General features: G+C 37.6%; 1 protein-coding gene across 1 annotated transcript in view; it reads left to right on the top strand.

Annotated features, from left to right (window-relative positions):
• The window catches only part of PDE3B (phosphodiesterase 3B), a 173505-nt gene that overhangs the window by 99592 nt on the left and 57517 nt on the right, over positions 1–16396 (top strand). Inside the window, exon 2 of the mRNA XM_055548538.1 lies at positions 6031–6081. Within this exon, the coding sequence (XP_055404513.1) occupies positions 6031–6081 (51 nt within the window). The remainder of the gene's footprint in view (positions 1–6030; positions 6082–16396) is intronic.

Below are 16396 nucleotides of genomic sequence, written 5' to 3'. Positions count from 1 at the left end.
ATGGCTGACTTCCTTCGTTGTTCACCTGAGACTGTCACAATATTGTTAATCAGCTATACCCCGATACAAAGTGAAAAAAAAAAAAAAAAGATCGTTTAGCATAAAGTTTAAGAATCCTTAAAAAGCTTTGGAATGAGACAGATCTGAATTTAATTTCTGTCTCTGCCACTTACTAGTCATGTGACTCTGGGCAGGGTACTTCACCTTTTTAGTCTCTGTTGTGTCATTTGTAAAATGGGGAAATAGGCTTACCACAAAGAATTCTAGTAAAGAGTAAAGAAGCCATTGTGAATAGGCACCCGACAGCGCTGGTGCATAGCGTGCAGTCCAGATCGCCACAGCAGCAAGCGTATGTTTTGATTGACTGGTAAGAATAGTAAATGAGGCTAGTTTCCAAGTAATACTCGTCTCCACCCCCCCCGCCCCCCCCCCCTTTTTTTGGCCCTTATTCTCAGGTTTCCACCCCACCACACACAGAGAGACACACACACCCTTTTTTTCTTGCCCTTATTCTCAGGTGTTCTGACTGGGGCCTTCATTTGTCATGCAGGGGTCAAGATGACTGTCGTTGCACTTTAGACTATTAGAAAGTACAGTTGTACAGTTTTAGCTTAGCTTTTTAGGGTGTCCATTTATTTTATGTTTTTGGTTTATGGTCAATAAACATAGTTAAATGGGCCTAAAGTTGAAAGGCACAGAAAAAGTTGAAAGTACTGAAATTTGAGAAATTAACCTAGATTTATACATGAAGCTCAAGTGAAAAATGCTGAAAATAAAGTATGTTTTAACAGTTAATTCACAGCTGTTACATAATAGCTAATCTTTCAAATTTCACATAAATGTCACAGTTCTGTAAGCTTAACTTGAGGACACATATATGTTTTTCTTCTTGGCTACATTAGGGAACAATGAAGTAAAACCTCATTGACGTAATTGAACCTGATAACATCTCCTGGTTGTGCTGCTGATGTTTCACTGTGGTGGTGGTGGTTTCATAGAGCTCTGTAAAGCATGTTGGACTTACAAACATATTCAAACAGAAACTTTTATCAGGATTCAACTTTTTAACCACAAAGAAAAGCTGAGTTTATAAAAGCACAGTTTTGGGTTTACTTTATCAAATCAACTAAAAGAATTTTTTTTAATAATAGGCATCTCATATGTTACTTAAATTATGAGAAAATGCTGTTTTTAAAAGTATTTTTGAACAGATGTCTACAGTGTGTGAAAATACTAATTTCTGATACTGTGTAATATTTGAATTTAGATGGAAAGAGACAAATGGAGTACTGGAAGCTCCTAAAAACAGCAATTAAAATTCATCCTTTCATGAAATGCGGAGAAGGCAATGGCACCCCACTCCAGTACTCTTGCCTGGAAAAATCCCATGGACGGAGGAGCCTGGAAGGTTGCAGTCCGTGGGGTTGCTGAGGGTCGAACACGACTGAGTGACTTCACTTTCACTTCACTTTCATGAAATGATGTCTTATCATATAATATAACCATGTTTTGAGAACATACCATAGTCACTAAAACTCTTTTTTTACTTGATTCAAAATTTAATAATATTTGAATTATTTATCCTTATATTTATTTATAGGATTTCCTTTGGTATTGAGAGTGAAGTTTAGGTTTTGCTGACTTCGGAACAATTGATATAGAGCATATACTGGCTACTTGGAAGTAAAATTTTAAGAGCTAAGTGTTATTCTGGAGGAATGAATGCTTCTACCAATGTTTCTTAAACTTTTAATATTCATGCACCATCCACTGTGTATTCAGTATGTGTGGTGGTTACCTACCAGTATTAAATAAATGTATTAAAATGAAATGACTCAGTTTTTAAAAATGAAATTAGTGAACATTGTTTGCAATATTAAAGATATTTGTTTTAGCTCACTGTTGAGTAAATCGGTTGTGTGTTGTAGATTCACAACCTATACAACACAATCTGTATATCCAACCAGATTCTTTTCTCTATTTTCTTAAATTGAAAAAATTAAAGCAATATTGTAATTTACAGTGGAATGCAGCAAGTAGTTTTTTTTGATGTTGATTCTGAATACTGAAATTCAACACAGACCCTGTAATCATAAAGAGATTTCTCACTGAAGATTACTTTTGAGGCTGTGTCTGTTGCTAAGTTAATGGGCATTGTCATGGTTAAAAACTTGAGAAATAGAAGCTCTTTGCATTTTATTGCAAAAAATACTTCTATCTGCTATTTATAGTTTTTATTTGCACTCCATTTTCCCACAGCACACCGAAAAGATGTACTTTGTGTGGCCAAACATTGAATGCATTTACTCTTACACTATTTCTCGACCACTGAATCGTGCCCAGCGTGTGTGTTTTAACCACCAGCCGTTTTCTGTGAATAAAGCCGTGATAGATCTGCAGTTAAGAGATATTCTCATTGTTTAGCCAGGCTCTTCTTTGATGTGCAATAACTGATTGAAAACTAATTCCAGCACATTTCCAAGTCTCTATCATTGTTCACAAAATAATGATTAAATAGGAAAAAAATCCTATTTTGTAGTATGGGTTTTTCAATGATAAACATAAAAAGGTTGCCCCCCATCTTCTGTTGTGTGTATTGAACATAAACCAAGAACTGGTCTAGATTCATCCCATGTGTGCATTTACTCTTTGCAATCCCACGGACTGTAGCCCACCAGACTCCTCTGTCCATGGGATTCTCCAGGCAAGAATACCGGAAGGGTTGTCAGTCCCTTCTCCAAGGATCTTCCCGACCCAGAGATTGAACTCAGGTCTCCTGTACCGTAGGCAGACTCTTTTACCATCTGAGCCACCAGGAAAGCCCCTAAAGTATTTGCTATGTACAAATATGACAGTAATTACTCTTACCTTATATGCCTTTTCAGTTCTGTGATGTTCCAAGGTGTTGCATAGTAAATACATTTTGGAGATTTTTTGGTCTGTTCTCTCTTCCAGCATAAAGTTTATCATCTGTGTGGCTAATTTTACACATCTCTTGGCAATAGTTTATCTTCTTTATATGCTTTTCCTTTGGGGAAGCACAGAATCTGAATGATGCCTCCAGTTTATGCCACTTCTATTTTAGGAACAGAAATCTTCAGTTTCATATAAGAAAGCTTTATGTGATTGTTCTGGAAAAGTTCTACTGGTTTACCAAAAAGGCTTCACATTTTGCGTGACTGTCATAAAAGTTTCAAAGTAGATAACATGCAGTCTAAAAAAAAAATTCCAGTTTTTAGCTGGTTGTATGGTTTAGTAATATTTTTGCTTTTATGGTTTTGTGTGTTATTATCACACCCACAGATTTGTAGTGAGTTTGTATTAGAGTATTGTTCTTGATTTAGGCTTAACATTTATTCGGAGTTATTTATGTTACTGTTTTTGTTAGTACCTTGAGCTTTAGGAAACCAATTTTGAGCCATTTATTTTTTTGATTGGCAACATAAGGTGTAACACAATGCCAAGAATGCAAATTCAACAGATAAAAGCAATATTCAAATGACATGAAATATCAAATTTTATATCAAATTGGTATAAACATCTCTAAACATTTACTGTTCATTTCTGTACTTTTTTATTGTGGACCACACATTGAGTAACTCTGCTCTAAGATGTGTCTTGCTGTAGCTGTATGATTCCTGGATCATACATCTTCTACTACTTACGCAGAAATTTTGTTTTCTCAAAATCACTAATATTCTACTTGTCCAGTTTACACAGAAGTCAGTCTTCAGTTCCTAATATGCAGGGGATTTTAGACTAAGACCTGCTGCTTTTTGGCAAATGTATTTTTGGTCACAGAGAAAGTGACTGCAAATAAGACTGAGCTACTGCTCAAGAGTTTATTCAAAACCAGAGTAGCAGGTGGGAAACAAGGAATGTTAAGAAACCCTCATGATGAAAGTATGCTGGAGTTAGCAAGAAATCAACTTCTACTCAGACTGATGATGAGGAGAAATGAGGCACAGGTATGTCACCATTTGATGGTACCCTTGTAGAAGAAATGTGTGATTATGGATTGGACAATAGCATGTTAGGCAACTTTGCAGACTCAGACACAACTCTCATAGGTAATCTTTAGTGACCCAACCGGCGGTCCTGTCTTCATTCCTGTCCACTCTGTACCTTTTTTTTGGTGAATTTAAGGAAACATCAGATTTACAAATGTCATGATGATGCGAAGAATGGTAAATAGGCTAGTCAACATTCCACTCTCCAAAGAAATTTGGACAGGCTAAAATCAGGACTGAAGTAAGGTGTTGCACTTGGGACTAAAAAGCCAGTTGTGTAACCATAGCGTACAAATGGAACATGTATTCCCTGGTGGCTCAGATGGTAGAGAATCTGCCTGCAATGCAAGAGACCCAGGTTCAATCTCTGGGTCAGGAAGATGCCCTGGAGAAGGGAATGGCAACCCACCCCAGTATTTTTGCCTGGAGAATTCCATGGATGGAGGAGCCTGGCAGGCTACAGTCCATGGGGTCATAGAGTCAGACACGACTGAGCAACTAACACTTCTACTACATTTTATGACAAGTATACAAGAAACTTAGGGATTTTAGGTTACTCTAATCTTAATGTGAATGTTCTTAGGAAGTTATTAGTGTCTTAAACTGCATTAATTAATGTCTTTATATGATGGTTAAATCACAGCCTGAAGCAATTCTATGAGGACCACACTTAGGACTGTATAAAATACTGTGTAAATTTGATGAGTCTACTAATATATATTAAATTCTTTTCATGTTGCTGTACCATAGCAATTTTGCAGGTACTAGTCCATGAATTTTGTAAGCGGTTGTAGTATGTCTGGATTTTCTTTGGGAAGAAATATGTTTCTCTTCACTGGCAAGAGATGACCTTCTGCAAGGATGTTGACAAGGAGTTGATGATAATGACAAATAATGATTTTTAAAAGGGGTCGCCAAGCTGTAGTCCACTAACCAAATCCTGCTAGCAACCTTTTGTATGTGGCCACAGAGCTAAGAATATTTGTTTTGTTTTGCATTTTAAAGGATTGTAAAACAAAAAGCAAAGAATATGCCATGGAGACCTTATGTGGCTTAACAAAGCCTAAATTATTTGTACCTTTACGAAAAAATTCTGTCAACTCCTAAATGAAATATTGGACCAATGAAAGAAGAGATAACATTTTAAGATCTTTTGCATCAGGAGCCTTATGACCAGAAACAAATATTTTAGTACATAGAAATTGTGTGATTGGATTACAAATTAACTAGGCTTATGTTCACGGTTAGGGTTCAAAGCTATGTAGAAAATCGTCATTATATCAGTTATTTAGGCAAAAGGAAAAACTTATTTATCAATTTAAGTAAATTTAAAAGAAATTAGCTTTAATCGTAGTTAGCAGCTATAGCTTGCCAAATTTGAGCTAATTTTGTCTCCTTGAGCAGTGACTGTTGGATGGGGAAGTAGCCCCACAGCCTGCTAGGAAGAGACGGGCAGGAAAAAACTAGTCTAGTACTAAGAAGTTATCATTGATAATAATCTATAAAGAAAAGAAACAGGGAAACTAATTAAATCTGTGAATCAAAAGGGTTGTGTGTAACTTTTTATAAATCCACTCTTTCATGCTTTATGTAAACCCCAGGCAAGCTTTTTAAAGGTGCTTTGGACAACAGAGCCTTGTTGCTTGGGAAATAGCACCACCTACTGACACTGGTTTAAAATGACAAATTATGAGCCTTTGGAGAGGGTGGGAAGGGGGGAGAGCGGTGATTTCTCCTTTTTGGGGTATTTTTAGTAAATGGATGTGATTTTGGATTTATATTTTTGGTTCTGTGGTAATAGATATTTTAAAGGTTAATATAGCTTAGTTCAGTGACTTTATTCTGACTCTCTTGCTTTTTCAGTCACAGATTGTGTAATTAATGAAATATTCCATCTAGAGATCATTTTTATTCTCACCTCCCCAATTTCTCTCCCAAAATTTAAGCTGTTTTTGTATCTGTAATTGAAGATGCTCCATTTTGTAACTAAATGAATTCTTTTATTTATTTTTTCTTTCAGATGATTCTTTGGGATTGGGACTTAAAGCAGTGGTATAAACCTCACTATCAGGTAAATATAAATGATATCACTAATAATTAACATCTGTAATCAAATTTTTGACATATAAAATTACATTCAGAAGATTTCTATGCCATAAGATTTTTCTTTAGCTGAATTAAAATAACCAAAACTTCATTTAGGTAGATTTTTTAAAAATAAATTTTAATTGCAAAGGAAAAGAAAATGATCAGTAACCAAACGTATATAGTTACTTTTTAAATGTTGCTGGTACAGTCTGGGCTTATCAATAGAAAACTGCACAGATGAATGAATTTTCACAAATTAAACTTCCCATGTAACTAGTACCCATAACAAAAAATAGAACATCACCAGCGTCCTACAAGCCTCGCTTGTGTACCATTCTAGTCATTACATATGTCTCCAAAGAAAATCCCTATCCATACTCCTAGAAATTAGTTTTATTTATGAAATGTATATATATAGATAGATATACACATATGGAATCATACAAAATGGACTTTTTTTAAAGATTTTTCATCACTTTATGTTGGTATCAGTGAAACTGAAAATAGACGTGTAGGAGAACAAAGGAAAATCAAACATCAAGGAATAACTTTGTTAACTTTTGATATATATCTTTATAGATCTTTTCCTAGTTTTCCAGTGTACTGAAATGTATAGTTTATATAATTTTAGTACAAAAATGGTAATATTATATTCCATATGCTATTTTGAAACCTGATGTTTTTTTATACTAACATAAACATTAATAAATATCAAATCCTTGTCATACGTGTGTACGGAAACATTAACTATTTATCACATCTATTTACTTAATGTTAGTTGTTCAAACATAACACTTTGAAAAATGAACACCCCTTTGAATGGTTGAGTCTTATTTTTAAACAATAAATGGCATAACCACAACAGCTTATATTCTCTGATGTAACTGTTAGGTGAAGTGAGGAAGGCTACATCTGACCTGTTAAATAAAAGGGACTGGGGTTTCTTGACCTAAATAGTGGCCTTTGCCTCAGTCATGTCCACCAAGATTCTCAGTTTCCAATTAAAAGAGTATCTATGTGCTCAGTCACTCAGTCGTGGGCGACTCTTTGCGACCCCGTGGACCCCACCAGGCTCCTCTGTCCATGGAGTTTTCCAGGCAAGAATACTGAAGTGGGTTGCTATTTCCTTCTCCAGGAAGAGTATCTAAATTACTGCTAAAATCTAAAGATAAGCAAGCAGTGATGGTTCACACATGGGCTTGTAGTCCCACAGAATTTTATTTCTTCTACCTCTCTTTTTCTTTCAAATAATCCTTTAAAAAAAAAATTGAAATGTAGGGGATTCCCTGGCAGTCTGGTGGTTAGAACTTGGTGCTTTTACTGCCCTGGTCTCGAATTTGATCCCTGGTCGAGGAATTAAAGTTACGGTAGGCCACACAGCATGGCGAAAAAAAGAAAAAATTTGAAGTGTAACCCTCATGTATAAAAGTGCACAAGTCACAACTGTGCAACTTGATGAATTTTCTCAGAGTGAATATATACATGTGACCATTTTTCAGATGAATTCAGCACCCCAAAAGCCCCCTGCCTAGTCATCAGCTTTTCCCGGGTGTTATTTCAATACTGATTTCTGTCATCATAACTTAGTCTTTTTCTGAATTGTAAGTAAATGGAATCACTCATATGTGTTTTCTGTTTTCTTTCAAAATTTTTCTGTAAGATTAATTTGTTGTTATGCGTAGTAGTAATTCACCCACTCTTATCCCATTTAGTGTTTTATTGAATGAATATACAATCAATTCATCCAGTCTATAGTAGACTGACATTTATTTTTCAGTTTTTTGTCTATTTCAAATTATGCTGCTGGAATATTCTTGATGTCTTTTGTTGGATGTTAGAGGGAGGTATGCATGTATATGTTCAGTTTTAGTAGGAAGCACAAGATAATTTTCCAAAGAGATTGTATCACTTTTACCCAGCCATCAGCAGTATATAGATGTTTCCAATTGATCCACATCTTTGTCAACACTTGGTAGTGTGTTTTAAATCATTCTGGTAGCTGTTGAAGAGTATCTTATTGTAGTTTTAATATTTGCATTTCATTGATGGCTCATCAGGTTGAGAATCTTTTCATGTTAATTTGCTACTCAGATATCCTCTGGTGAAGATCTTGTCTCCATTTTTTCCCCAGTAATTATCTGCGTTTTACTTAGTGATCAATAGGAGTTCTTTATGTATTTTGGACATGAATATTCCTTAAGAAATCTTCTCCCTGTCTGTGGCTTATCATGGTGTCTTATTGAAAACACTATTCAACAATCATTTCCTTTTATGTCAACTTATTTCCTTTTTATTTAGTGTTTTTTGTATGTGTCCTACGTAAGAACATCTTGTCTACTCCCTGGGTGGTGTCTACCCTCTTCTGTTACCTCCTAGCAGTTTTATTGTTCTACTTTCCATTTTTAGATCTGTAATACATCTAGAATTGATTTTCTGTATTGTGGTTTACGTATCAAGACAGCTTTTTTCCACATGGTTATCTAATTGATCCACTTCCAGTTATTGAAAAAAATATATCTTTCTTCTTTGTACTGTATTATCACCTTTGTCTTTTAAGTGACAAAATGTAGATTTGTTTCAGGACTTTCTATTCTGCTTGTCAATTTGTCTTTCCTGAAACACTAATACCAGACTTGTTATTTTAATTACTGTAACTTTATAATAGTGTAAGTTCTCTAGCTTTGTTATTTCTCAAAATTATCTTGGCTATTCTTTAATAAACTTGAAAATTTCCATATCCAAAAAAATATACTAGGATTTCGACTGAGATTTTGTTGACTCTATAGATCACTATGAGGAGAATTTACATCTTTATAATACTGAGGCTTTCAATACATGAAAATGATATATTCCTTCACTTATCTGAGTCATCGTTTATCTTAATAATGTTTTCAGTGCAGGTGTCATGCATCTATTTTGTTAGATTTGTTCTTCGATATTTGATTTTTAAAGTTGAAAAATGTAAAAGGTAGCAATTTTTAGAAATTCCATGTTTTTAACCATTTGTGCTGCCCCATGGGAGTTTAATTGATTTTTATATATTGACCCATGTGTCCAGTGTCCTTGCTAAATTTACTTATTAATTCTAATAGCTTGTCTGAGGATCCTTTTAGAGTCTTTAGGGATATAATAATGTCATCAATGAATAAAGACAGGCTTATTATTTCCAATCATATGAGACTTTTCTTGCATAACTATATGGTTTAGGATTTCTAATGCAGTGTTGAATAGAAGTGATACTAGTAGACAACCTTGTCCCCATCATGACTTCAGGGAGAAAATATTCAACATGCTCACCACTAATGTTTAATATAGGTACCCTTTATCAGATTAACGAAGTTCTATCCTAATCCCAGTTCACCAAAAACTTTTTTCTTCTGAGTCAGAAATGGGTCTAGAATTCTATCAGATGCTTTTTTTGTGTCTATTGAGATGATCCCTGAATTTTCCCCCATTTTTTTCTGTTAATGTGGTAAATTAATTATGGGCCTGTGTTGAACCATCCCTGGATTCCCAGAATAAAGAAAATTTGATCAAGAACTGTTTTATTTTTAAAAATATATATCACTGGATTTTATTTATTAATATTTTGAATTCATGCTTACATGAGAGTTGGCCTTATGATTATTGTTTTTATCATGTTTTTGGCATAAAGGTTATACTGGCCTCATAAGATAAGGTGGGAAATTCCCCCCACTTTTTTTCTATTATCTAAAATAGTCTAGTAAGACGGGTTTCTTTTCTTCCTTTGGAAGAATACTCTGGTGAAGCTATCTCAGTTTGGAGCTTTCTTATGGACAAGTTTTAAATTATTAAGTTTCTTAAAGTTTTAGGACTATTCAAGCTTTCTGTCTTTTCTTGTTTCTTTTGTTCATAGTGTTCTCGGAACTCTTTGGTTTTGTTCCCTCCAGCATTGAGACTGCTGACAGCTTTATTTTACTTTCAAAATAGAAATCTTTTTGAGGATTTCTGTTTGGTTTCTCTATCTTTTGGCTTCTGTTTACAAATTGGCAAATATCTCCAGCGGGGAAGGCAGCTTCAAATTCAGGCTTGCATCTTTGTTCTCCTCTTCTCTCTGGGATCTTGCTCGGAAGCATTTAATGCTCTCTGTCTTTATAACCCTAAATTCCATATTTGGTCTCCCAGCCCCTTGAGACTATAGAGAGCTCTATGCTATTTCCTAGCCTCGTAACTACTCTGCTTCTCATCTTCTCTGCCCTGTGTCAGTTATGAATCAGTAGCAAATTCCTTGAAAGGAGAAAGCACAGAATATTGGGTTCAGTTCACTTCAATCTCTTCTCTGCTGCTGCTAAGTCTCTTCAGTCGTGTCCAACTCTGTGCGACCCCATAGATGGCTGTTTTTTCAAGCCCTGACTGCTTGACTCTGTTCTAATGCCCTGAAATGGATACATTTCTGGTGTATTTTGGCTTTTCTAGATTAGTTGTTCTAGGCAGTAGAGTTGGTCTGATACAAACTAGTCCGGCCCAGCTGAAAAATAGGCAAGCCTCTTAAGTCACTATGAACCTATTTCCTCATCTATAAATTTTAAATAATACCAGTTCCTCCAGAGGGGTGATTAAAATAATATGTGCCTGGTACATAGGATCAGATCAGTCGCTTAGTCGTGTCTGACTCGTTGTGACCCCATGAATCACAGCACGCCAGGCCTCCCTGTCCATCACCAACTCCTGGAGTTCACTGAACTCACGTCCATCGAGTCAGTGATGCCATCCAGCCATCTCATCCTCTGTCGTCCCCTTCTCCTCTTGCCCCGAATCCCTCCCAGCATCAGAGTCTTTTCCAATGAGTCAACTCTTCGCATGAGGTGGCCAAAGTACTGGAGTTTCAGCTTTAGCATCATTCCTTCCAAAGAAATCCCAGGGCTGACCTCCTTCAGAATGGACTAGTTGGATCTCCTTGAGTCTTCTCCAACACCACAGTTCAAAAGCATCAATTCTTCGGCGCTCAGCCTTCTTCACAGTCCAACTCTAACATCCATACATGACCACAGGAAAAACCATAGCCTTGACTAGATAGACCTTTGTTGGCAAAGTAATGTCTCTGCTTTTGAATATGCTATCTAGGTTGGTCATAACTTTCCTTCCAAGGAGTCAGCGTCTTTTAATTTCATGGCTGCAGTCACCATCTGTAGTGATTTTGGAGCCCAAAAAAATAAAGTCTGACACTATTTCCACTGTTTCCCCATCTATTTCCCATGAAGTGATGGGACCGGATGCCATGATCTTTGTTTTCTGAATGTTGAGCTTTAAGCCAACTTTTTCACTCTCCACTTTCACTTTCATCAAGAGGCTTTTGAGTTCCTCTTCCCTTTCTGCCATAAGGGTGGTGTCATCTGCATATCTGAGGTTAATGATATTTCTCCCGGCAATCTTGATTCCAGCTTGTGTTTCTTCCAGCCCAGCGTTTCTCATGATGTACTCTGCATGTAAGTTAAATAAGCAGGGTGACAATATACAGCCTTGACGTACTCCTTTTCCTATTTGGAACCAGTCTGTTGTTCCATGTCCAGTTCTAACTGTTGCTTCCTGACCTGCATACAAATTTCTCAAGAGGCAGATCAGGTGGTCTGGTATTCCCATCTCTTTCAGAATTTTCCACAGTTTATTGTGATCCACACAGTCAAAGGCTTTGGCATAGTCAATAAAGCAGAAATAGATGTTTTTCTGGAACTCTCTTGCTTTTTTGATGATCCAGCAGATGTTGGCAATTTGATCTCTGGTTCCTCTGCCTTTTCTAAAACCAGCTTGAACATCTGGAAGTTCATGATTCACATATTGCTAAAGCCTGGCTTGGAGAATTTTGAGCATTACTTTACTAGCGTGTGAGATGAGTGCAATTGTGTGGTAGTTTGAGCATTCTTTGGCACTGCCTTTCTTTGGGATTGGAATGAAAACTGACCTTTTCCAGTCCTGTGGCCACTGCTGAGTCTTCCAAATTTGCTGGCATATTGAGTGTAGCACTTTCACAGCATCATCTTTCAGGATTTGGAATAGCTCAACTGGAATTCCATCACCTCCACTAGCTTTGTTTGTAGTGATGCTTTCTAAGGCCCACTTGACTTCACATTCCAGGATGTCTGGCTCTAGGTCAGTGATCACACCATCGTGATTATCTGGGTCGTGAAGATCTTTTTTGTACAGTTCTTCTGTGTATTCTTACCATCTCCTCTTAATATCTTCTGCTTCTGTTAGGGCCATACCATTTCTGTCCTTTATTGTGCCCATCTTTGCATGAAACTTTCCCTTAGTCTCTAATTTTCTTGAAGAGATCTCTAGTCTTTCCCATTCTGTTGTTTTCCTCTATTTCTTTGCATTGATTGCTGAAGAAAGCTTTCTTATCTCTTCTTGCTATTCTTTGGAACTCTGCATTCAGATGTTTATATCTTTCCTTTTCTCCTTTGCTTTTCGCCTCGCTTCTTTTCATAGCTATTTGCAAGGCTTCCCCAGACAGCCATTTTGCTGTTTTGCATTTCTTTTCCATGGGGATGGTCTTGATCCCTGTCTCCTGTACAATGTCACGAACCTCATTCCATAGTTCATCAGGCACTCTATCTATCAGATCTAGGCCCTTAAATCTATTTCTCACTTCCACTGTATAATCATAAGGGATTTTATAAGCTAATATTATATTAATTTCAATAATAATAAATACTAAGCATCTCTGAAATTATAGCATAAGTTAGGAGTTAACAAGTTTTTTCCTATAAAGGGCCATATCGCAAGTATTTTAGCATTTGCAGGGACCCACCTGTGTGCCCCCCCCCCCACTCCCACAATAACTGGTAAAATGTAGAATTTATTCTTGACTCTGTGTACAACAAACAAGAGTTTGCCAAATATATAAGCTGATGGGAAATAATTTAAGTTAAACTTTTAAAATTATAACAAATACTTTGAATATTCAGTTCGATTGGAAATAAATCAGGTGATGTCAGCCTCTTGCTCACTATGCTGCAATCTCACCCAAAATAAAAACCAAAGTCCTCATCAAGGACTTAAAAGACGCTGCACAATAAGGTCCCTTCCTTTCCTCCCTCTTAGTTCTCTGACTTCATCTACGCGTTCTTTTTCATTTACTCTGCCCCTGCTACCCTGGCCTCCTTGTTATTCCTCAAACTAGCCAGACAGGCTTCTGCCTCTGCAGATTTGCACGTGCTAGTCTGTGTGCTGGAATGCTCTTTCACATTTGTCGGGTTTTAACATCATACGTAGTGCATTCTTTTCAGTGCCCTCCATCACTTCCTTTTTCTTTTTCTTGCTGTGTTTCTCTCTGGCCTGCTCAAAATCTGTGACTTTCCATCGTTCATATTCCTTATCCTGGAATCTGATGTTCTCAAATATTGGTTCCAACATGCTTCTCCAACCTTATTTTGTACTGCTCTTTTCTTTTTTTAAATATATAACATATATATATATATATATATATATTACACTCCCCCCACACACACACCCCTACCTGTGATAGGATATCTTATAACCGTCACCCAACAGCAAAAGGTAATGTAGACTTCCAACCTAGCCACAGACTGTGATGCTGGTAGGCTCTTCCTTTCTTCAAAACTGATTGAGTCTTGCCAACAACACCAAGGGCAAATTGATCCGGAACTCCATTCATATGAAGTGGCCAGGGAAGTATGCTCATTCTCTACTAAGCATGAGACTCTCCTTCCCCAGCAAGGCAGGGGGTGGCCAGGTCTCCCCAACACAGGTGCCTGGCCCAGAAAGTGCTCTTTGTCCTGTGACCTGCAGACTCCCTTCCCTGACTTTGCAGCAGATAGCCCAACCTGGGGAGTTCCTCAGTCATGGCTGACTCTTTTCGACCCCATAGACTGTAGCTTGCCAGGCTCCTCTGTCCATGGAGTTATCCAGGCCAAAATGCTGGAGTGGGTAGCCATGCCATTGTCCAGGGGATCTTCCCAACCCAGGGATCAAATCAAACCCAGGTCTCTCACATTGCAACTCCCACCCCTAGGCACCAGCCCTGGTGGAACCAGAAGGAAATCAAGCAGACTAAAAATACCACTGTGAATGCCCTGAAAATTAAATTTCATTAGAACTACAGCCTGAAAAAAGCAGTGTAGGACATAGTACTAAACCTAAACAGAAAGATCACCTCTTACTATAAAAGGTGTAAATAGGACCCAGAGTCTTCTAGCATAGTTACCAAAATGTTGACAAGAATTTTGAAAATCACTTGTCATATCAAGAACCAGGAAACTTACAACTTGAGTGAGAAAAGACAATCAATTATTAACACTAAGAAGAATCAGATTTGAAACTGACTAGGAATTATAATAGATTTAAGGGACTAGATCTGATAGACAGAGTGCCTGAGGAACTATGGATGGAGGTTCGTGACATTGTACAGGAGATAGGAATCAAGACCATCCCCAAGAAAAAGAAATGCAAAAAAGCAAAATGGCTGTCTGAGGAGACCTTACAAATAGCTGTGAAAAGAAGAGAAGCAAAAAGCAAAGGAGAAATGGAAAGATATACCCATTTGAATGCAGAGGTCCAAAGAACAGCAAAGAGAGATAAAAAAGCCTTCCTCAGTGATCAGTGCAAAGAAATAGAGGAAAACAATAGAATGGGAAAGACTAGAGATCTCTTCAAGAAAATTAGAGATACAAGGGAACATTTCATGCAAAGATGGGCTCAATAAAGGACAGAAATGGTATGGACCTAACAGAAGCAGAAGATATTAAGAAGAGATGGCAAGAATACACAGAAGAACTGTACAAAAAAGATCTTAATGACCCAGATAATCATGATGGTGTGATCACTCACACTAACCTAGAGCCAGACATCCTGGAATGTGAAGTCAAGTGGGCCTTAGGAAGCATCACTACTAACAAAGCTAGTGGAGGTGATGGAATTCCAGTTGAGCTATTTCAAATCCTAAAAGATGATGCTGTGAAAGTGCTGCACTCAATATGTCAGCAAATTTGGAAGACTCAGCTGTGGCCACAGGACTGGAAAAGGTCAGTTTTCATTCCAATCCCAAAGAAAGGCAATGCCAAAGGATGCTCAAACTACCACACAATTGTAGTCATCTCACATGCTAGCAAAGTAATGCTCAAAATTCTCCAAGCCAGGCTCCAGCAGTACGTGAATCATGAACTTCCAGATGTTCAAGCTGGTTTTAGAAAAGGCAGAGGAACCAGAGATCAAATTGCCAACATCTGCTGGATCATCAAAAAAGCAAGAGAGTTCCAGAAAAACATCTACTTCTGCTTTATTGACTATGCCAAAGCCTTTGACTGTGTGGATCACAATAAACTGTGGAAAATTCTGAAAGAGATGTGAATACCAGACTACCTGAGCTGCCTCTTGAGAAACCTGTATGCAGGTCAGGAAGCAACAGTTAGAACTGGAAGTGGAACAATAGGCTGGTTCCAAATAGGAAAAGGAGTACGTCAAGGCTGTGTATTGTCACCCTGCTTATTTAACTTATATGCAGAGTACATCATGAGAAACGCTGGGCTGGATGAAGCACAAGCTGGAATCAAGATTGCCGGGAGAAATATCAATAACCTCAGATACACAGATGACACCACCCTTATGGCAGAAATTGAAGAAGAACTAAAGAGCCTCTTGATGAAAGTGAAAGAGGAGAGTGAAAAAGTTGGCTTAAAGCCCACACTCAGAAAACTAAGATCATGGCATCAGGTCTCATCACTTCATGGCAAATAGATGGGAAAACAGTGGAAACGGTGTCAGACTTTATTTTTTTGGGCCCCAAAATCACTGCAGATGATGACTGCAGCCATGAAATTAAAAGATGCTTACTCCTTGGAAGGAAAGTTATGACCAACCTAGACAGGATATTAAAAAGCAGAGATATTACTTTGTCAACAAAGGTCCGTCTAGTCAAGGCTGTGGTTTTTCCAGTGGTCATGTATGGATGTGAGAGTTGGATGATAAAGAAAGCTGAGCACCAAAGAATTGATGCTTTTGAACTGTGGTGTTGGAGAAGACTCTTGAGAGTCCCTTGGACTGCAAGGAGATCCAACCAGTCCATTCTAAAGGAGATCAGCCCTGGGATTTCTTTGGAAGGAATGATGTTAAAGCTGAAACTCTAGTACTTTGGCCACTTCATGCGGAGAATCGACTCATTGGAAAAGACTCTGATGCTGGGAGGGATTGGGGGCAGGAGGAGAAGGGGATGACAGAGGATGAGATGGTTGGATGCCATCACTGACTTAATGGACATGGGTTTGGGTAGACTCGGGCAGTTGGTGATGGACAGGGAGGCCTGGTGTGCTGTGGTTCGTGGG

Source organism: Bubalus kerabau, chromosome 15 (assembly GCF_029407905.1).
Source record: "Bubalus kerabau isolate K-KA32 ecotype Philippines breed swamp buffalo chromosome 15, PCC_UOA_SB_1v2, whole genome shotgun sequence".
NCBI lineage: Eukaryota > Metazoa > Chordata > Mammalia > Artiodactyla > Bovidae > Bubalus > Bubalus kerabau.
Note: the sequence above shows the minus strand (reverse complement) of the source record. Positions and strands in the feature narration are given on the sequence as shown.